This window comes from Penicillium lagena (genome assembly GCF_028827675.1).
Source record: "Penicillium lagena strain IBT 129212 chromosome Unknown utg000002l_segment0_segment0, whole genome shotgun sequence".
Lineage (NCBI taxonomy): Eukaryota > Fungi > Ascomycota > Eurotiomycetes > Eurotiales > Aspergillaceae > Penicillium > Penicillium lagena.
Genome location: NW_026623223.1, coordinates 2,941,510 through 2,962,261, shown reverse-complemented (window position 1 = coordinate 2,962,261; position 20,752 = coordinate 2,941,510). Strand labels below are relative to the sequence as shown.

The 20,752-nt window shown below is 53.4% G+C and overlaps 13 protein-coding genes across 13 annotated transcripts; 9 read left to right on the top strand and 4 right to left on the bottom strand.

Annotated features, from left to right (window-relative positions):
- Positions 1–1,585: 1,585 nt before the first annotated feature.
- On the top strand, positions 1,586–1,795 carry N7510_003983 (uncharacterized protein; the record flags this gene model as incomplete). The annotated part of the gene is made up of 1 exon (XM_056975909.1): positions 1,586–1,795. One exon carries the CDS (start codon positions 1,586–1,588, stop codon positions 1,793–1,795), a length of 210 nt encoding a protein of 69 aa, XP_056835865.1.
- A 1,282-nt stretch (positions 1,796–3,077) lies between these two features.
- N7510_003982 (uncharacterized protein) lies at positions 3,078–5,437 on the top strand (the record flags this gene model as incomplete). The annotated part of the gene is made up of 2 exons (XM_056975908.1): positions 3,078–3,461; positions 3,482–5,437. Coding segments are annotated over 2 exons (2,340 nt in total), but the record flags the coding sequence as incomplete, so codon positions are not given.
- Positions 5,438–6,417: 980 nt separating this feature from the next.
- N7510_003981 (thioredoxin family protein) lies at positions 6,418–6,816 on the top strand (the record flags this gene model as incomplete). The annotated part of the gene is made up of 2 exons (XM_056975907.1): positions 6,418–6,446; positions 6,516–6,816. 2 exons carry the CDS (start codon positions 6,418–6,420, stop codon positions 6,814–6,816), a joined length of 330 nt encoding a protein of 109 aa, XP_056835863.1.
- Positions 6,817–8,708: 1,892 nt separating this feature from the next.
- On the top strand, positions 8,709–11,265 carry N7510_003980 (uncharacterized protein; the record flags this gene model as incomplete). The annotated part of the gene is made up of 3 exons (XM_056975906.1): positions 8,709–9,491; positions 9,545–9,730; positions 9,784–11,265. The coding sequence occupies 3 exons, from the start codon at positions 8,709–8,711 to the stop codon at positions 11,263–11,265; spliced, it is 2,451 nt and encodes an 816-aa protein (XP_056835862.1).
- A 459-nt stretch (positions 11,266–11,724) lies between these two features.
- On the bottom strand, positions 11,725–12,465 carry N7510_003979 (OPI10 family protein; the record flags this gene model as incomplete). Its single annotated transcript, XM_056975905.1, has 1 exon — positions 11,725–12,465. One exon carries the CDS (start codon positions 12,463–12,465, stop codon positions 11,725–11,727), a length of 741 nt encoding a protein of 246 aa, XP_056835861.1.
- A 150-nt stretch (positions 12,466–12,615) lies between these two features.
- On the top strand, positions 12,616–13,628 carry N7510_003978 (thiamine pyrophosphokinase-related protein; the record flags this gene model as incomplete). The annotated part of the gene is made up of 2 exons (XM_056975904.1): positions 12,616–12,656; positions 12,704–13,628. 2 exons carry the CDS (start codon positions 12,616–12,618, stop codon positions 13,626–13,628), a joined length of 966 nt encoding a protein of 321 aa, XP_056835860.1.
- A 252-nt stretch (positions 13,629–13,880) lies between these two features.
- N7510_003977 (DNA-directed RNA polymerase core subunit RPB8) lies at positions 13,881–14,387 on the bottom strand (the record flags this gene model as incomplete). Its single annotated transcript, XM_056975903.1, has 2 exons — positions 13,881–13,986; positions 14,062–14,387. The coding sequence occupies 2 exons, from the start codon at positions 14,385–14,387 to the stop codon at positions 13,881–13,883; spliced, it is 432 nt and encodes a 143-aa protein (XP_056835859.1).
- A 242-nt stretch (positions 14,388–14,629) lies between these two features.
- N7510_003976 (elongator complex protein 4) lies at positions 14,630–15,840 on the top strand (the record flags this gene model as incomplete). The annotated part of the gene is made up of 2 exons (XM_056975902.1): positions 14,630–15,089; positions 15,143–15,840. The coding sequence occupies 2 exons, from the start codon at positions 14,630–14,632 to the stop codon at positions 15,838–15,840; spliced, it is 1,158 nt and encodes a 385-aa protein (XP_056835858.1).
- Positions 15,841–15,844: 4 nt separating this feature from the next.
- Positions 15,845–16,165, bottom strand: N7510_003975 (uncharacterized protein; the record flags this gene model as incomplete). The annotated part of the gene is made up of 2 exons (XM_056975901.1): positions 15,845–16,056; positions 16,108–16,165. 2 exons carry the CDS (start codon positions 16,163–16,165, stop codon positions 15,845–15,847), a joined length of 270 nt encoding a protein of 89 aa, XP_056835857.1.
- A 391-nt stretch (positions 16,166–16,556) lies between these two features.
- Positions 16,557–17,471, top strand: N7510_003974 (tRNA splicing endonuclease subunit SEN34; the record flags this gene model as incomplete). The annotated part of the gene is made up of 1 exon (XM_056975900.1): positions 16,557–17,471. The coding sequence occupies one exon, from the start codon at positions 16,557–16,559 to the stop codon at positions 17,469–17,471; it is 915 nt and encodes a 304-aa protein (XP_056835856.1).
- A 146-nt stretch (positions 17,472–17,617) lies between these two features.
- Positions 17,618–17,819, top strand: N7510_003973 (uncharacterized protein; the record flags this gene model as incomplete). Its single annotated transcript, XM_056975899.1, is given in 2 exon segments — positions 17,618–17,793; positions 17,807–17,819. 2 exon segments carry the CDS (start codon positions 17,618–17,620, stop codon positions 17,817–17,819), a joined length of 189 nt encoding a protein of 62 aa, XP_056835855.1.
- Positions 17,820–17,978: 159 nt separating this feature from the next.
- Positions 17,979–18,797, bottom strand: N7510_003972 (RNase P/RNase MRP complex subunit; the record flags this gene model as incomplete). The annotated part of the gene is made up of 1 exon (XM_056975898.1): positions 17,979–18,797. One exon carries the CDS (start codon positions 18,795–18,797, stop codon positions 17,979–17,981), a length of 819 nt encoding a protein of 272 aa, XP_056835854.1.
- Positions 18,798–19,479: 682 nt separating this feature from the next.
- Positions 19,480–20,613, top strand: N7510_003971 (putative oxidoreductase, 2OG-Fe(II) oxygenase family; the record flags this gene model as incomplete). Its single annotated transcript, XM_056975897.1, has 2 exons — positions 19,480–19,851; positions 19,906–20,613. The coding sequence occupies 2 exons, from the start codon at positions 19,480–19,482 to the stop codon at positions 20,611–20,613; spliced, it is 1,080 nt and encodes a 359-aa protein (XP_056835853.1).
- Positions 20,614–20,752: the final 139 nt, after the last annotated feature.

Below are 20,752 nucleotides of genomic sequence, written 5' to 3'. Positions count from 1 at the left end.
GATGAATAGAGAGAGACTTTTGCTTGGAATTATTTGCGTGATTGTGGTATATCTTGATTTGTTTCAACAGTCAAACCCGAGTAACTGTTCTCTGAAATAAATCGAAGCTAAAATGCCATCCGTCATAATCATCCCGTCGTTATCATCAAATCATCGTAGGTCATAAACTCAGATCCAATTCCGTGCCGTGTAGAGTGTGGGTAGTTCCTAGCCATCCGAGTTGTGCCAGACAACACGACCGAGGTCCCGTTCTCCGAACGCCTGTCCACACCATACTCCCCAGTAAAAGCCGAATAAACCCCCAATGAATGCTTGACCGGAGGTTTGTTTTATGCCGGTATATATCACCTTCGTAAAATGTTAGGTTGCTCTCGCTTCGTACGCAACGGCGGAGTCTAGCCAGGTGTTGGCAGACTCAAGCGATAATCGATAGATAAAGCTAGCTATAGTTGATTTTTGATTTTGAAGAATCCCTCTCGCAGAGGCCGGCATCTTTGGAGAGTTCAACATTCAATGTGAGCACTCTTCCGTCGGAGAGTGTTCAAGATGCAATACGGCGCAAGGCGAAAGCGAGAGCCTGCCATTCTGGTGTTTGCAGCGTTGCGAACGCGTACAGAATCAAATAGCCGAGAGCTATGAATACCCACAAAGCGGCCATTGTCTGTACAGAGGGGAGGGAGAGTTGGGAGGGAAAGTCGGTGAAGTGAGCGTGTGGGTTTGGCTTGGTTAGGGCTATGTGTTTGTTTGTGTGTGATGAGCAAGACAGCAGCAAACAAGACCAATGTGGGCCGGACACACACAGTCGAGAGAGATGCAGGAATCCAGAAGAGAATACCCTTTTCAAGTCATCGAGGGCAGCAGGAGGGGCAGCACATGTTATGTTTCATCACCTGCCAACTCGGAAGTTTTAAACCCAGCTAGACCGACTCTTCAAGGGTAAGGTCACAGGCTCCGCGCTCCGACAAATTCCGCCCAATACGAGCAGGGCAGGGCTCTTGCCTCCGGCCACTAGGAGTACATTCTGGCTGCAAGTGCAGCCGATGCGGGGGTTGGGGGTCTGCTGTTTCGCTCCGGTGACTCCACCATCAACGGAAACGTCGGGTTCTCAGGGTTTGTTGGATCCTCTTGTCTTGATCAAAGGTCAACGTAAAATAGATGAGGGGAGTTCCGTCAATCATGGTCTACGGATGATGGACATGAAACAGGGTAAGGGATTCTAGGTTGCATTGAGCGCCTGCTCCAGGGCACGGCACACCCGACCAGAGGGAGATCGTCCACTACAGATCAACATGAAGATTCTTGGGCTTTTTCTTCTCTCTGGCTCCGGCGATAAAGAAGAATACATCTCTTTCTTTGTACACATCAGCCCCAAATTAGATCCGATGCCCCGAACCCCACTGACCCCGCCTCATTCGCGGCACCCACGAGGTTGTCCCTGAACATCTAACTTCTCTTCAACTCCATCTCTGTTCGAGAAGAAAAAGAAGAAAGAAAACCATAATCAAATCAACGTTCTTGCGAAAATATAGTTTACCCCATCTCGCCCTCGGTCCTTCTCCGAGCAGTCCCACCCGAAGTCAAACAAATGGATGCCCAATCGTTTACAACGCCCATCCAATGCACACCGCAAAAGCTCTATCCCGGCTCCGAAAACCGGGCTTACTGTGAGTTGGATGTCCGCAGCCATGCGCCGGGGTCGTGGTCGATCAAGCGATTCCTCAGCGTTCGTGGCAGTCGCCGGTATCGCGTGCTGGAGCGAGAGCCGAACCGGCTGAGGAAACGAGCCAGCCCGTGATTTTCAACTCACAGTGTTAAACATCCATACCTTGCCGATTAACTACCGAGTTGACCAATCCGTGCTATGTATGCATGCACCAAAGGCGATACATCCGTCTGGGGTGGTGGAGTCTCTGCGCATGGGGGATGCAGACAGGAACACGGTGTCTATTTATTAAGTCTCACTCTCCCTTGCGATGATGGCGTGCATACAGTCCGGCGTTTGTAAGATTCCATTAGAGGTTTCGGATGAGGGTATGGAGGGTCTCGTGACTTGTTTATATGTAGTCGGTTATGTTTATTCGCAGTTTAGTTTTCTTGTTCGGCTCACCGTCTCACTCTCGAACAAACATACATCCATTTCCTGTAGTTACTGCGTTCGTGGTTCGCTCTCATATGTTGAAGCGAGGGCGCTACGCCAGACACGCGAGCACACCACGCCTTGTACTAGTCGGCCTAGACACCACCCCCATTTAGTAGCGAGTCCGGACGATCTCATCCGCGCTATTGACGCGCGAGCACAAACCGCGGCCAAACGGGTTAGTTAAGCAATAATCATCACCATCGATTAATCCATTAGTTTCGCTGCCCGACGGCCACACGGGTAGCGGCGTTTTCCTCTTTTCCCTCCAGATTACTCTCTCTCACAGGAATTAAAATTAAGGAACCGCCAGCGCCATGGTCCAGACTGGCGACTTGCGTCAGGTCGACTCCGTTTTGGTTTACTTCAACCAAGGTTGTCTCGGGCCCACCCGGCGTCAAAGTCGATTAACCAGGGCTGACAGCCGAGGGCGAGGAGAGAAGTATAAGAGTAGAGGGAGTAAAGACGCAGTCCAGAATGAAGAAATAAATGAATGGAGGGAGCCAGGGACCTGACAACCTATCACGCGTGCGACCGTGCCTGAGTAACCGCTGTATGTACCCCAGATGGAACGTGTAAGATAATAATGTGGGTGGTGATGGAGAGGGCAAAATAGGCCCAAGGTCTGGCCTAAGCCCGATGGGCCTTTGTTGTTTCTCCTTCCTTCATCCTCCCTTTCTTCTTTTTGCACCCATTCTTGTTCCCACCCTGTACCCTCGTTACCACTCCCCCAAAGCCGGAGGGTTTTTCTCTTTCTTTCTCAAGGCTCTCACCACTCGTCGTGGAGAGATCGAGTTCTGGCCACCTATCACGCCCAGTCCCTGCTTGCCGATCCACACGGATGACGACGGTGGCCTGCTAATCCCGCCCCCCAACCTTCTGACAGCCTTCTCGATTTTTTCTTCCGTCACCCACTCCCTTCTATCCTCGATGAGTCCAGTTAGCCCGTCGCGCGACTTGTTTACCCATCGCCACTGACCCGTCCTCTGGCGCGAGCCGCACCACGGGCGCCATGGCGATATGGCCCTTCGGTCGCAAAAACAAGCGGCACACGATCCAAGTGAGCCCAGCCGAGGCGCTCGCCCTGCACTCGTCCTTGGAGGACCCGTCGGTCGACGCGAATCCGCAGCTGTCTCGCAAGGCGTCTAGACGCCAAAGCAGTCGCTTGTCCCATCGCACGGATGACGCCCGTCGTGATTCCGTCCCGGCGCCTTCGCACCGCCCCATCTCTTCACTGGTGGCTCCCTCTGAGGCCGACCACGAAGCCGACCTCCAAGCGCCCCCCGCAATGATCGTGATCCCGGGCTTCAGCGATCACTCTCACGTACAGCGTCGCTGCCGAAGGGAAAAGGTGGACCGAACAAGCTGAGACGCCGCCTGAGCAAACGCAAGGCCAATGAAATCATGCGGGAGCGAGAGATTCGGATGCTCTCATCCACCCCGATCGATATTCCCCGCCGCTATACCACCATGACTGGTGACTACGGGTTGGAACAGCGGCGGCGCAAAGCAAATGGTCGACGTTCCGAACGGTATACGTCCGATATCAGCCTTTCTATACGTGATTCTACCGGATCTTCCCTGTCGGACGTGTCAGATCCGTACACTTTCAAGGTGAACGCCTTTGCTGCTTTGACTCCACGCCCTGCCGTCCGCTATGTGGAATCACCCCGTGCGCCCTCTGCTGCAAGAGGCCGCGACTCAGCGGCCTCTCATCGGCTGGACAAAGACCGACTCCAGGCCTTGACAATGTCCCAAGAGGAACTCTATTATTCGAAGCGACGCGTAAAAGATATTGCCGATACGTTGGACGCCGGGGCGCTGCGAGAGTTGTTGGATAGGGACCGTCGCCGCCGAGAGAAGAAGCAAATTGAAGATCAGGAGAAGCTCCGGCGCAAGCTGCAAGAGAAAGCGGATGCACAGCAAGCGGCAGAACCACAAGACGAGGAACAAAAAGCCCCCGAACAACTCGTGGAGGCACAACAAGTGGTTGAACAGCAAGTGGTGGAGCAGCAAGCAGTGGCCGAAATCCAAGATGAATCTGCCAACGCAGAAGACGACGATGCCTATCCTCCCAATGAAACGACTCCTCTTGCAGCCCCACCAAACACTGGGTCGTGGTTGCGAGATGCTTCCAAGGACAGCCAGGCGACTGGCCGCGAATCCGTGGATAGCGCTCGCGTCATTGGAAATATTGACGACAGCTCTGTGCGCGGCCAGAAAATCGTCCCGCGCCGCAGCTTTGCGCCATCGCAGGACATGGCCATGTCTCGAACCACTCTGTCTCCATCTCACTCTTCGCTCCGCCAAGGTATTAGCAGCCCCAGCGGCTCACAGGCTTTTGGGCCCGGTTCGAACTCTGATCTTTCCCGAACGATTGACTCAGACCGACGGACATCCGATACGAGCGGTCGGCGTGTCGGCACGATCACCTCGCTCTTCCGTCGCGGCTCTAACCGTCTCAAGCGTTACCGGGAGCGGTTCCATGAGTCCAGCCCAGACGTTTCCAACGCCGCCTCTCATCACGCATCGCACAACGCCTCACACGAATCCTTCTACAGAGTCCAAACCCAAGCATCTCCCCCTCCTGCACCCGTTGTGGTGCCTCTTTTGAGACCTTATATGCCCACTGGGAACATCCAACGCTCCCATTCCAAATTCACCGAACACTTTGATGACGCTCCCCTCTCCCCCCCAGACTCGCGCCTCCAGTCCCCGGGCATCCCTGAAGAAGAACGGGAATCCTCCATGGAGCATGACAAAACATCTTTCCTGGATGATGCAGCACCAAGTACTACTACTGGTGTGGACATCAAGAATGCCAAGAACAGCTTCGACGCAGATCCGGACAACGTGCCCCTCTCACAATCCTTGGCCTCCATTGACTCGGAAGGCTCGTGGATGTCGGGCCAATTCTTCCGTCGAATGAACAAGCCGGGCAGTCCTGTACGGCCGATGCCGGGATCGTTCGACTCTCCCTCGGGTGATGGGGCGTCTGATAGCAACGTTTTGGGTGAGACCGAACTTGACACCGAAATGACTGGGGATGTCGAATCCAGCAAGCCCACCGAGACCCTCTGGCACAGCGAGGTTGCCAAACGCCCAGTGGTTGTCAACCCCATCTCTCGCCCCAAGTCTACCCAGGGCATGCTCAAGAGCATTCCGTCGCTGTCCCCAATCTCTGCCGAAGAAGATTACATCCCCGACGATGCTCCTGGCGCCGAACTTCACCGGGTGGCGAGTGTCGAGCCCGAAACCGGCTACGTGGATGACTCTGTTGTCCCAGGTACTGCCATCTAGGCACCCCGTTTCAATAGCCCATCGTTCCTTGAAGTCCTTTTTCCTTTGTTGCATTTCCCTTTGTATCTGAGACCTCACGCCGTGTACTCTGTGGCACGTCCACATCTACATCCTCCCTCGCCCTTTCCTTTTCCTCTTGGTTCGTTGATACCCCCATTTTGCCCTCTGTTTAAGCCCTGCTAGATGTTGCAATTCACTGTCCTACCACCTCGAGACCCATTTCTGATACACCATCTTCCGGACCAATCATCTGGTCCGCGGCCTCTTACCTTCTTCTCCCCGTGATATTAATAAACCTTTCTCTGCCATCATCTCTGAGACCCTTTCAATCCATATGATTGTAAATCAAATGAACGAGTAGTAAATATTCACCCGATTCGTACCATTTCTCTTAGAAATTCAGATAGGCTTTCCTTTGTCAGCCCGCGAGCACGCCATCTTCCACAACACACCGCCTGCCCTTTCCGTGCATCTGGCCCGTCACTTAAACATCTTCCTCGGACCAGCAACCACGTCCCTTCCTCCTCTCCATTGGATTACGCAACCCGATCTCACCTCGAACAATACTAGTCCGGTGCCCAATTCCTGTTTGCCTACACACCCGGCACACCTCATGTTCCCTGTAAGTGCCATTTTGCCTTCTTGCTCTCCCTAGATGCTTCCATATCATGCCCGGATTATTCAGCGCCCCCTTACCTAAGCACTCTCGACCCGGTCGCGGCACGTCATCTGCGCTGCTATATAAGCCCGGCGTTCTGCCCCTCCGCCGGAAAAAAAGCTAACTTCCTCTTCCCCAGATCACCCCCTCCATTCGTCTGGCTTCTCTCTCTTCAGTTCGAAGAATCACATCCACCACAGCACTGAGAGCACCACTCGTCGTATCCTCGCTTCTGCGCACCACCACCACCACCAGCCGCACACCTTTCTTCACCAACCCCACTTCTTCCCCTAAACGAACTTTCCACTCAACTCGAATCACCATGGGAGGCAACATCGTCGATATCAACTCGTACGTGAAATAAAAACCCAACCATCTTACTCCATCCAATCATATACTAACTGTGATTGTTTCGTACAGCATGCAGGAGTGGAAGGAGAAGGTCATCGAGTCCGGCGACCTCGTCGTCGTCGACTTCCATGCCGAATGGTGTGGCCCTTGCAAGGCCATTGCGCCCGCCATTGAGAACCTGAGCACCCAGCACACCAACGTCAAGTTCTACAAGGTCAACGTCGACGACGTCGCTGACGTCGCGGCCGAGAACGGCATCTCCGCTATGCCTACCTTCCTCTTCATGAAGGGTGCTGATAAGATTGACACTGTTCGCGGCGCTAACCCGCCTGCTATCCAGGCTGGTCTGCAGAAGCTGCTTACCGCGTAAGCTAGCTGGGAACGAAACTTTGTTGGGGGGCTTATTTTGAGTGTATCTAAGATGGATGCAATACCATGCTATAGAACTACGTGTCTTACGGACTACACCATACTTTCTTCGTGACTATTTGTTATATTAATGGACTGTAGTAGTGTAGACGTAGTTGATCTAATATTGAAGGTTGACTGCGTAGGTGCACTGCGTATGCAACGCACGTAATGCAGGACCACCACGCGGCTGTTCGATCTCGACAAACCTGGAGACAAAATGACAAAATGTTCTTCTTGGAGCGACGTATTATCATTTCCGACCACAAACCGTTTTAGACTTGCATCTGCTAGAGACTGGTAACCTCCCACGTCATCGCCATGTGGTTGACAGGTGTTCAACCCAAATAGCCACCATCCGACCTATCGATTCCCCCGCGCATCGACAAAACTACGTGTAACAACAGCTCCTAATTCTACTATGTACAGCCATACTGATATAAGAGACAGGTAGTGGTCACAAAATCCTCAATACGGTTAAATCTCCGATGGCTAAAACCACGTCGCCGCGAGAGCCCATCGAGTGGCTCGTTCGGAACCAGCCGAGATCAGATTGCTGCAGCTTTCACACCGCGATGGCGGTCTACTAGTTAACTATCAAACACAAGGAAAGGATAAAGATCCTTTCGATCTTCGCTTCTAAAAGCCATGGCTGCTTAGCGACACACCCGCCACGAACCATCGCACGGTTGCACTAATCGCCCTTGTTTCATGTACGTGATAAACCGCTCAGTGGTACTAGACCCCACCCACCGTTCATGGAGGGGCCAGCCATCGTCAGCACTATCGTCCGTATTGATAAAACCCAGATCCTTCATTTGTACCGTGTTCGGTTTAGGGGGAGTGCATCCGGCGATTAGTCCAGTTCAAAGCCATTAGTCTCTACATAAGAAAGACAAACATTTTCTAGAAGTTGATATGACTGATCGATCGCCTTGAAACGCCACTACCTGCATATTCCAATTCAAAAGGGTGGCCTAGACCAAAATATGATACCCATCAGCCATGTGGTTGCCTTCTCGCAATCATCAAGGATTTTGACACGGCGCAGCTGAGTTCATCGCTTAGCGCACTTGCAAAGTCTCCAGAGCCCACTTTTGCAATCAATAAGTCGGCGGAACCGAGCCCCAATATGAATGCCGAGACCTACGAAGAGACTAATGTAAATTACCTTATCATTATTATTCCGCGAATCCTACTGTGGCGGCCGGTGCAATACATACTAGGATCGAGGCTACTAGGCCGTGCGTTCTGTTGGACTCCACGGCCCCATCGTTCCCGACCCGCAGCGATCCGATCCAGATCTCATTTGTCGAATAGAAGCGCCAACTTCAAGACAGTCCTCGCTTCGAATGCCTCGCTTGGCCGGGGACCCATGTTTGTGTTTGTGTGCCCCATCCCGCCTGAACAGTTCGAATTGATTAATCCGAAACTATTCCAGCTGCAGCGTGGAAAGAGAAATGCCACGCGAGTTTACTAATTAGTCGTAGAGTAGAGAGCATGTGGTTCCTCAGGTGGAGCCCACGGTCGGACTACTGTACGGCTTTTTTGGTGTGTTTTTTTGAGGCTGTGGCTCATCCACTTGGGACGATGCTGCATTGGCAGGACGGCGCGAGCATGGCAAATATAATGCTGTACATGTCCAGCGCCCGGTCGGTGCATCTGGGGTATAAGATACTAATGCCGGACGGGTACGATATTGTCACTCTTTTCTTTACACCCTTTGCACTTCATCACTCCCTCCGTATGGCTTTGGTATAACCACTGCTCGTCTTCGGCTCTGTTCTCTGTTGGTCAGACAGACCCTGCCTCACATCAACGCTCGACCATTTCTTCTCTCATTCCCCAAGCAAAATGTCACCGGCAGGCCCCGGCACTACTGCTCACGATGATCCTCGTATTCCCGTTTTCTATCTAGCCGGCTATATCCTTTTATCCTATGTGATCAGCGCGATGGGTTGTGCAACGACGGTAGAGCTTCTTCATCGGAGGACCTCAAGAGCAGGCTTTTACAACTGGTACGTTCTTACTCTCGCCAAAATTGATCATCCCATAACATTGTTCAACTCCAGGTACCTCCTCCTCACCTCCTCCGTCACCATGGGCGGAATTGGCATCTGGTGCATGCACTTCATCGGAAACCGCGCCGTCGTCCTGGGAGACGGAAGCCCCGAGATCCAAATCCTATACAATGTCGCCTTCACCGGCACCTCATTCGTGCTCCCCGTGGTCGTGCTACTTATTGCCTTCTATGCAATCGGCGGCGAGGAAAAAGCGGGTTACATTCGTATCCTGGCAGGCGGTTTACTCACGGGGAGTTCGGTCTGCGGTATGCACTACGTGGGCCAGCTCGGCATCGCCAACTACAAGTGTTCCTACCGCGTTGCTAATGTAGTCGGCTCGGCGATTATTGCTATCTTCTCCAGCACCACTGCCCTCGGCATCTTCTTTCGGTGGAGGGCTTCGTGGACGGATAGCTGGTGGAGACGCGGGATATGTGCTTTTCTGCTGGCTGGCGCGGTGTCGGGTATGCATTGGACTGCGGCTGCGGGGACGTCTTATCGTGAGCGCGATGAATCGCTTAAGCATGGGACGCAGTTGTCGAGGGGCCAGGTTGTTATCATCTGTTCCGTCTTGGTAAGAGGGATGATTCTCACTGAAGGCCTGGCTGTGACTGACTGATATCCTAGGCTTGTGTCTCCTGTGTGATATTATCTGCATGCGCTATCGTTGCCGGTGGCAATCGAAGAAGATCGACTAATCGTGCACATCAGCTTGTGCTCGCATGTGCTTATTTCGACCCTGCCGGTCGAGTCATGGTGACGCCGCAGGCACTTCTCCCAAGTCGAAAGATCGTGGACCATTACATTGGCCGAGTATGTTCTCCCAGGAATCTTCAGTAGTGAAATTGACGCTTATACCTCTCCAGACCTTCAAGGACGACGACCTGACCCGCACGCACCCAACCTTCCTCTGGGCCTTCCGAGCAAGTCGCAACTGGACAACAATCAAAGAGCTGGTCCCATTGATGCAAACCCGCCTTGAATCCGAGGGAAGGGCTATCCAGAAACATGTACTCTCGCGAGGGGTGGTGTTGGACAAGGAAACCGAATTGCAGACGGATTTTGACACTCTTTTCAAGCAACTATTCTGCGTCACAGCACAGGACCTTTCGACTGAACTTCGCGTTCCCCTGCAGGATCTGGGGATGCTGTACGACGACGTTCTGACCACCGCCATCCCCGTCTCGCGTATCTCTCGGGCAATGGGCCGTTCTTCGCTACGCACCGGAAAAGGCCAGTTGATGTTTAGTGTTCGTCAATTGCAGAAATATGATGCAACACGCCTGGCGTCACTGGGTTTTCGATTCGCTACTATCGAGCATGTTACTTCGATGCTCTCGCGCCGTATTCATGTCCCAGAATCGAGTCTTCTTCATAACCTGCGCGATATGCGAGACTATGCGTCGTCGAAGCGTGGATTCGGCGAGGGCGTGCATCTCACCTCATTTATCATGCGCCCGACTATACACGATCATTTTGAGGTTCTCACTGCCAAGGGCACGGGCAATCCTCTGCCGTCTGCAACTCTGCCTATGAAGCAGCTGCAAGTGCAGCATTTGGAACTCCTCTCGCACATGGAAGGATGGTCCATGAGCCACTGTCTCAAATACCTAGAGTCCGAAAACTTGGATCTCTCCATGGCCAGCTTCCGTGATCACCTAGTCGGCGCAATCACCTCGCTATCGAAGTGTCTACCAGAGGACATAGCCTCTGCCGCGCGGCTCTCATCTCGACCTCTCACCGCACCCTGCAATACGCTTACACTCCCAGCCGAAGACCGAATCCAACATCGATGTACCCTCCTCGCCTTCTGCGTCGTCGGATCTCTCAATACCCAAATTTCCAACCCGGACTTCACATTCACTCCACTGCGCCTCTTCAGAGTCCAGCAACAAGCCAACGATGACGCTACAGACCGTGACGCTTTCATCCGCGAGCTAGGCCAAGAACTCTTCTTCACAGACATCCGTTCCGCCTCCTCAGCCACCGAGTCCGACGTCGTTCCGCCCTCCACCCGCTCAGGAATTCACCGTTTTTGGCCATCGCGCAGTAAAAAGACAGTCTCCATGTCTGCAACCCCTTCCTCGCAGGTGTCCCTTGTTGAACCTATGACATCGCCTCTGCGCGATATCACAGTTCAGAAAGAAGTTCGTGTGGATGTCACACAGCTCCATGAACCTCCCACCCCAACTTCTATTGGTACCCATGATTCTCGCACTATCATTGCTGCTGCTGCGTCACCTTCTTCCTATGTGGATGAGTTGTATGGGCTTTGTTATGCACGGGGAATTCGGCTGCAACCGGATTCGACATTTCAGCGACAGGTCTCGCTGAAGTTGGGCGTATGAATCATGATGGGTCTTTTGTTTTTCTAGGCTGGCGTTGGGGGGTAAGTAAAAGCATTGACGACCTTGCATCCATGTATGATGTCCTTTATTGTGTCCTGCGTTGTCACTATCTATTTGTGCTGTAAATATAGGAATTTTATTGCTATCCAGTATAAACATGTACATTTTTGACCTGGCATATCGAAGTATAGTTTTAAGTTTGACGGTGATTAGCGCATGAATAAGACTATCTCAAACAAGTATGATTCACAAGACAAAGGTATTATCGTTACACATAACGAGAATAGTAAAAAAGGATGAACGCTATAAATCCAATGCAAGACAGCCAAGCACAACCACATACACCAATCCATGACAGGAGCACATACAGCACCACCATTTGAGAGATACAGAAGACTCCATCTCGTTCAGCTCTTAATAACAAGCCCAGAAATAAACAGAAGCTGGAAGAAGAGACCATCATGTCGCATTGGGATCCTCACGCTCCAAAAACGCCGGATCCACCTCGACCCGACGCTCAAACTTGGTCCACCAGTCCCGGAAGCTCTTAAGAGAGACGACCTCATGGCCCCTATTAGAGGGGTCGGACTCAGCAAAGCTGGCGAGGAAATTGAAAGCGCTGCCAATGATACGCTGGGCTAGCACCTTGGTCGATATCTGCTTCTGCTGACGCTGCTCGGGAGTCTGCAGTACTAGCGCAGTAGAAGTTTGCGAGGATTCTGTGCGCGGACGTTCCATCTCCAATGCGGCCAACTGCGGTGTAATGTTATCAGCGGACTCAATCGAGATGCCCAGAGTCACGACGGCGCCATTGGCTGCTCCCGCTGCTGCTCCGCCGGAGATATTGCTGCTGCCCTCATCCAGCATCTCGTCTTCATCTTCCGCTTCCGTGTGCCGCGGGCCATTGCCGCCGCCTGGTGATCGCACGCTGAAGATCCCCGATGGTTTTGCGTTGGCTAGCGCCCCGACGAACTTGAATTCCTGGGGTGCGCCGGTCGTTGCATCTGGGAGCTGGACGTAGATTGCGGCGCCTGTGTTCTCCGGAAGCACGGTGCCCGGTAGGAAGAAGACCACGATGTCCGTGAAGCTTGGGTTGGCGGGGAAGGTGAAGGCGAATTTGGTCGGTTGACCGGTCGGCGAGGCATCGACGGCGCGGATGTCTGTCAGACATGGGCGACCTGGAATTATGACGGAGAACATCGCTGGAATGGAGATTGGGGTGGAATTAAAGAGAGGGAGAAAGAAAGAGCTGTTGCTGGCAGTGACATAACCTCGTCTGCCCTTATCGATAAGGGCTGCTTTGTCCCGCCGGCTGCTTCTTTTCCCCCCCTCCATCAATCAACTCTGGTCATGGCCAAGTCCAACCTGGACCTAGTCCGCGAATGCGACAAGTATGTCTCCATGCAATTGTTGAGTCCATTGTCTTACCCCGTGCTAGTTTCCCCTACTACGACGACAACCCGGCCGCCTACACAGAGAACCTGCAGAACTACTACGCCTTCCGGGTAACGGGGTACGATGCGACACTCGGATACATTTTAAATACAGTGGTGGACAAGTTCCCCTGGCCGAAGGACTGCTGGAGCATTGACTCCGCCGCCCGCACAGTCACATTGGTGCCATTGCCGGGCGCGAACGCCGCCCAGCGCAGCAAGCTGGTGGCACAGAGCATTGCCGATGCAGTCAAACAGGGCAACTTCGAGTTGCTGAAGGGATGGCGCAATGAGATGTATCCTGTCTACGGACCGGGCGGCGAATTCTTGTTGGAGATGGAGCGCAGCGCGTCACCACTATTCGGCATCGTCAGCTACGGCGCCCATATGACGGGATACGTGGATAGCCCGTCCGGCCCGAAGATCTGGGTGCCGCGTCGCGCAAAGAATAAGCAAACATACCCCTGTATGCTGGATAATACCGTCGCGGGCGGGATGTGCACGGGCGAGATACCCTCTGAGTGCATCGTCCGTGAGGCCATGGAGGAGGCCTCGCTGCCAGAATCGGTTGTGCGCGCCAATGTCGTCCCTCGTGGCTGTGTGACTTATACACATGTTCGGGATGCACGCGCGGGCGGCGAGACCGGCCTGATACAGCCCGAGGTTGAGTATGTCTACGACTTGAAGCTTGATCCGAGCGTTGTCCCTCAGCCTTGTGACGATGAGGTCGAAGAGTTCCAACTGTTGTCTGTATCCGAGGTCAAGGAGGCGCTCAGCCGCGGCGAGTTCAAGCCTAACTGCGCCAATATCATGATTGATTTCTTCGTTCGCCATGGCATTCTCACCCCCGAGAACGAGCCGGACTATCTTGAGATCGTTGCGCGCTTGCACCGCCGCATGGATCACCCGACTGCGTCGCATTGCAAGTAGTGGGGGGATTTTTTTGGAGAATTGATATACATAGACCATTGGGTAGTCACATAAGAGAAGGTGTGCTGAGATCGGCAGATAGTAGTAGTTCATGACAATTCTTATCTGACTGACGAGATTCTATTGGTATCCCCAAATAATGCAAAAAATAAAACGCCACGCTGCACCCACAAAGATATTAACACTGTCCCAACCCCCCAAGATCCCCTCAACTTTTTGTTTTCTATCAATTCAAAAACCAGCACCAAGGGCCTATTTCTTGAGAAGCAGGTACAAATGGTCAATCCTCAGCGGGGCCAGCTTCTTGTAGGGACCCTCAAGATAGAGCAGCAATCCTCCAAAGGAGACAAAGACGGCCCTAAACGAAGATGCAACGTTAACAGGCTGGACTAGACTTCGCAGAAGCAACATAGAGAAACTCTCGGACACTCACATCGTATCTTTGGTCGCACCCTCCTCAAATCGATAAACCTTGCCATGGCAGACATAGTCATAGTCATTCGCCAATGTCTGCTCGCCCATACTGACTTCCCTCCAGCTCGCGCGGGTATCCTCCTTGCCGTCGAGGGAGAGCGTCGAGGCCAGCGCCAGGGAGAGCGACTCGCCCACGGCGCAGGGGTAGAGCTCCGAGTTCACATCCAGAGTGAATGAGAGAGTGGCATCGGTCGAGCTGCATGTCAGTCGGGACACGCGGTCGTACTTTTGAGCGTTGATCGCTGTGATCGTGAAGGTGTCTTCGAACAGGAGCGGATCCGACATGGTGATGGGCGTTGGTGGGTTGAGTTGGATTGGTAGGGAGTATGCGATGTGAAGTGATGCGCAAGTTTGGGGGGAACTCTGTGGTTACTCAGGCGCAATTGCTGGGTTGGTTGGGTTGAGGAAGAGGGAAGAAAGTGAAGGCGGAGTTTGACGTTGGAGAAGCCTTTTTTTCTGCCGTGTTTTTTGGTCCCGCCGATAACCATAACCTTGAAAACTACCATTACATTACTGCGGTGCTCATCATGTCCTTCCGCAAGCGCAATATCGGTCTATCGCCTGGCGTCGATCGTGCTGCTATTCCTACTGCCTCCGAAAAACCTGTGCCCGAGTCGCCTGGCATTCGGCCCTCCCCCGATGATGGACGGCCGACGACTTCAACGGGGACCCCCTCGCTAGACGGTCTCCTCGCAGGTCATGCGGGCCTGCCAATGGGTAAGACCTTACTGGTAGAGGAGAATGGGACTACGGATTTTGCAGGGGCATTGCTGCGTTACTATGCGGCGGAGGGCGTGGTACAAGAGCACAAGGTCCATGTGATTGGAGCGCCGGAGCAATGGGGTCGCAGTCTCCCTGGCCTAATTGGGACTGCAGAGTCGGTGGAAGGGAAACGATCCGACAAGCGCAAAGACGAGCGCATGAAGATTGCCTGGCGGTATGAGCGCCTGGGCGAGTTTGGGGCTGGTGTTGCCGGTTCCCGGAATGGTGAGCATGGATAACTTCTCCAGACCATTTTTCCGGTTACTGATAGTGTATAGTTCCGGCTGCTGGAACCCAAGACCCGGCTGCACCGCAGACACCTGCCTTCTGCCATGCCTTCGATCTCACCAAGCGCCTCGCCCATCCGTCCATCACCAACATGTCTTTCATCCCACTCGTGCCCTCCAAAGAATCACCGTTCATTTCTGTCCTCAACCGGCTACAGACTGAAATCGCATCCAGCGCTCCGCATACCATCCACCGCATCGTGATCCCCTCCCTACTCAATCCCACCATGTATCCGCCGGACACTTGCCAACCCGAGCATCTTCTCCAATTCCTCCACTCTTTGAAAGCGCTGATCAGCGCATACACCACCCGCGTCACCACAATGATCACACTGCCACTAGCCCTCTTTCCTCGTTCATCAGGTCTGGTTCGGTGGATGGAGCTCCTCAGCGACGGCGTCATCGAGCTCTGTCCCTTTCCACACTCTGCAGACGCGCTCACGACATCCGGCGCAGCAACCTCGCAGGAGGATCCCCCACAGGGGATGCTGAAAGTACATCGACTACCGGTATTACATGAGCGCGGTGGCGGAAGCGATCAGAATCTCGGACAAGACTGGGCGTTTACTCTCAGTCGACGGCGATTTGAAATCAAGCCTTTCAGTCTTCCCCCGGCGGAGGGGGACAAGGAGGCGCAGGATGCATCGGCACCTAGTGGAATGCCTAAAAAGTCCGATCTCGAGTTCTGAGAAATCAATCATCCTCTTCTTCGATATGACGTCTCACGCCGGGCTCGGAGCTCGAAAACATGTCCTCCAGCTCGATCTGCTCCGACATGGCAGGGCCCGAGCTGGCCATTGTCCGTAGGTAGCTTGGCCCGTACGCATCAAGGTCGGGGCGCACGGAGAAGCCTCCCAGGCGCGTGCGGAACCGGTTCCCCAGACACGAGGAGACGGCTAGCCATGCTGTTCAATATCAGCGACCTCATCTTCATGCATGGGGTGATGCATCCGAACCTATGAAGAGGAGTAGTGGTGCGAAAAAGACCAGGAGCAGCAGCAGCAGGAAATCCATGGCGATGGTGATTGTCAGCGACAAGCAACAAACAAGCCCGCAGCTCCAGGACCGTCGGTGCTGACTCATCTGGTCTAACCGTCCCACTTCTTATTTTCCACTTTTTCTCTTTTCTCTTTCTTCTTCCTTCCTTTTTCCTCACACACCTTTTTTTCCTCATGGTAAGTTTCTACATCTCCATTCCACTCCTGCTTTGCATGATTATATATCTACAATCTGTCAATCCCCTGAAGCTCGTCAAAATTATCATTAAAAATTGAGCACCGGTGACTGAGAAACGTATCGAGAATGACTGCAAACCCACCACTTATTTCTGTGCACACATTTGTCTCACGAGAAAACATTGGCTAACTCGGACACAAAGTCTTGATGAACAGAAAAACAAAGAAATATGGACTCCGATCCACCTCTCCCCATCCCGATCTCCTACATATCTCATAGATACCTCCTCTTCTCCATTGACGCCGTGACCTACCTCAGACGCGAGCATCACATCTGCGGCGTGCTGATCGGGACGCTGCCGCAGATCCCCCAACAGAATGTGTTTCTGGGTCTGCCGCTCGAGCTGATGCCCGAAGAGGCGCGGTTGTTGGTGGACAAAGGTGTAGCGTGCATCGTAGACGAAGCCAAGGCCCACGGCGGTATGCGGTCCCTTCTAGAGGAGGACCGCGCGCGCTATCTGCGTGATCTAGAATCCCAGGGCCAGCATGCGATGCGCCTGCAGTCCGACCGGAAGGAGCAGAAGCGCGAGGAGGCGTTGAAGAAACTAGATGAGAAGAAAGCGGCCAAGGCGCGCGGTTCCCCGTCGGCATCGGCACCGACCGAATCCTCGGCGGCCATTGTGGATATCTTCAACTCCGAACGGAGCAACAGCAGCACTTCCCGAGATACTTCAGCTGCAACCGCTTCCTCCAGAATGGGCATCACACCTGCCACATCCTACCCGCCCCTCCCTCCGCCCTCTTCTACTCTTCACCTCCCACCACCCTCCGTCCCGGCCTCATACCCTCTCTTCGCGCACTTGCATGCACGCGGCTACTTCCTTTCGCCGGGCCTCCGCTTCGGATGTAATTACATGGCTTATCCTGGAGACTCGCTGCGCTTCCATGCACATTTTCTTGTCGTGTCCTATGATTGGGATGAGGAGATTGACCTCATGGATGTTGTTGCCGGCGGCAGATTGGGAACCGGTGTCAAGAAAGGGTTCCTTCTTGGTGGAGCCGAGAAGTCCAAACAGGAGGTGGAGAGCGAGGCGGATCGTGTGGACAGCGTGAGAGCTTTTAGCATTGAATGGGCCGGGATGTGAAATGCTGGCGTGCAGGCATTGCCAACAAAACTCCTCCTACCACCACTTCTTGCTGCGAGCATTCGAAGCATGATCGAGTGCCAACAAGGCCCGCGTTACATCCGTGGGTTCAACCTCCAGGCTTCTGTGCGCAGGCATCCCCGGCGATGTTTGTCCCAATTCCAAGGAAGCGGAGCAAACTGGGATATGATATCGCTCCCTTCGCCTTGCTGCGGTTCTACAGCTCCGAAATGAGCACGCGCGGCAAGTTTGCATTCAAGATGACTCGTGAGAAACACGAGAACAGCTTCGAGCAAAGCATTGCTCGAGCTACCGACATTTTGTCTATACTCCAGAAGCGAGGTCTGATCAGGGAGATCAACCGATCTCTCCATAACTATCATAAACATACATTGTGCCTGTCCCCTCGTTGTAAGGACGGTCAACCAACAATCATACATAATTCATGACATTAATTTCCGTAGCAGCATCATAGCCCAGAGATACCATCCATAAACGAAGGTTGCATCAAAGGTACTCGACATTCCTCCACTTAAACTTCTTATTCGCTCGATCAACGGGCCGATTCTGGAACTGACTGCCATGGAGCTCAAAGACCAGCGGCTTCGGAGTATTTTGGTCATTCCGAGCAGTCTCTGCACGTGCCTCGCCCTGCCCCGACTCGACGGAAGGGGTGGGCAAAGGCACGGTGAAGCGGAAGATCGATTGTTCTTTGGGCACAGCTGCAAATCTCCCATTAGCCTCTCTGTCTCTCTCTCCCCCTCCGACGAAAAGCAGAAATAGAAACTCACTCTTCACTTCGTCCTTCTCAGTCACAACCACAAAAGTGAACTTCGTATCCCTCACCACAATTCCCTTAATCCCAACCCTCCCAACAGCTGCACTCCTCACAACCTCCACCTCGGCGCCGTGGAAATCTGCACTGACAAGCTTACTACCATGCGCCATGGCATTCACAACGGTTGTTGAAGATCTGACATCAAGAAGATCCTGCATATACCCCGTCCACAGCGCATGCAGCCCCCGAAAAAGTGCGTATTTGCACTCCTCGCGCGGGAGATCGTAGATCCCGGAGGAGCGCTTTTCCCGCGCTGATAGCGGGCGTGGTCGCTGGTGTCGCAGGAAGTATTCTTTCTTGCGGAGGCGGTGCTGTCGTCGCCGGGAGCGGTTGTCCGAAGCCGAGGGGGAGGTTGCGCGCAGGAAGAGCGGTTTTTGTTTTATGCGCTCGGTGAATTGTTGGTTTGTTGTGTCGGGGGAGTGTGCGCGGGAGAGGAGGGTTTGGGCGATGTGTGTTGGTGGCCTTGGGGATGGGGATGGGGAGGCCATTTTGTTTGTGGTGGTTGTCATGGTGGCGGTGGTGGTGGACGTTGAGGTTGAGGTTAAGTGTACGCCTACCTAGAACCTTTTGCGGAAGCGGCTCCTTGCGACCCACCCACCGAGTCGGCTACCCGATCACTCTCTATACTTGACGGTGTCACTCCCGTCATTGCCATTTCCACAGAGAACGACAGTGGCACCTCTCATTACACTAGCCACTTATGCGCTCAGCCTGGACGTCCGGCATATCATGCAGAAAGCTACAGCCCGGATGAGCACAGATTTGAACCTCGGCCTTTTTCTTCGACCCGCCGACTTTTTCAGAGCCGGTGCTTCGAGAAGATTGACTAGAGAGTTAAGGCTTTGGAGAAAAGGAGGCAGAAGGAGCAAGAAAATGGCCCCTGGTGTTCGGACAGAACCAGGGATAGTCAGCAGGGCCGCCACTGCGATTTGCGGCAGTGATTCTATTAGCTGGCTTGTTCACCCAAATTAGGTATGCACAACAATGCAATTGGTTATTACATTAAGTGCTCTCTAAATGTCTAGTACAAACGTCACTCTTTATAATTCGGGTTTATAATAACAAATCGGCTGTTCGTCTCCCTCGGCTGCCGACTTCCCCGCATCACCACCGTCATTCCATGCTTCACTTCTACATCCTCTATACAATCGCATTTTGTTTCATATAGCCATGAACCAAGTACAGCAGAGCGAGGAATTTCCGGGTCTGCCTCCCTTCCCGGACGATGTGCCAACGGCGCCACTTCTCAGACTCTCACTGGGGAAGTTGCTCGCCGGCGATGTCGCCGAAGTCGAGAGACTATTCCAGGTCTCAGTGGACTTAGGATTCTGTTACCTCGACCTCCACGACTCGGCTCCAGGAAACTGTCTCCTTGATGATGCAGACAATCTATTTCAAATTGGTGAGAAGCTCTTCGAGTTGAGTCTGGAAGAGAAGAAGAAGTATGACTTCAGCGCGCAGAAGTCGTACTTCGGGTACAAAGCGCAGGGCGCAGGTGTCATTGACAAGCAGGGAAACCTGGATCGGCATGAGTTCTACAATGTGCGTACCTATTTGACCCTTCCAGTGTAAATAGCCCAACCAACATTTCAATAGGTCTCAAAGGATGATATCCTCGGCATTAGTGACCCGCTTCCAGCGCCAGACATCCTGCATCAGAGCCGTGAGCGTCTGACCTCATTCATGCAAGGCTCCCATGCAGTCGTGACGCTCATTCTGAAGCTGCTGAATGACAAACTGGCTCTACCGCCAGACACTCTTCCCAATCTCCACCGCCGCCAAGCCATCAGCGGCGACCAAGTTCGCTTCGTGAAAGCCCCTCCCCAACCGCAAGACGACCGACGCACTGCACTGGGCCAGCACACGGACTTTGGCAGTGTCACGGTACTCTTTAACCGACTGGGCGGGCTGCAGGTACTGCCTCCAGGCGCAGACGCAGAATGGGTATATGTGCGGCCTTTGCCAGGCCATGCGATTGTCAATCTCGGCGATGCAATGGTCAAGTTCACCAACGGGCTGTTCCGGTCGAATATCCACAGGGTTGTCTCGCCGCCGGGTGCTCAGGGCGACACAACGCGGTACAGTCTGGTGTACTTTTCGAGGCCGGAGGACAGCGTTATGCTTCGCCGTTTAGAAGGGTCCGATCTCATCCCGCGCATTGAGGACGGGCAGGTCGAAGAGGAGATTAATAGCAAGGACTGGATCATTCGGCGGGCATTGGGCCGGAGGGCGGGTCTGGCGAGCAGCATTGACTATGACAAGGCGGCAGGTACGGAGCAGATGAGTCGTAGGATCAAAGTATGAACACGTTGTTGTGTCAAGAGAGGTATGAAACCAACAGGAGGCAGCATATCCGGTATTATTTATTATTATTGTGTCCATATCGTGTACTTTGATAGATTTCTCACGAAGCAGTCAAGCAAAAGGATCTCCCGTGGACAGC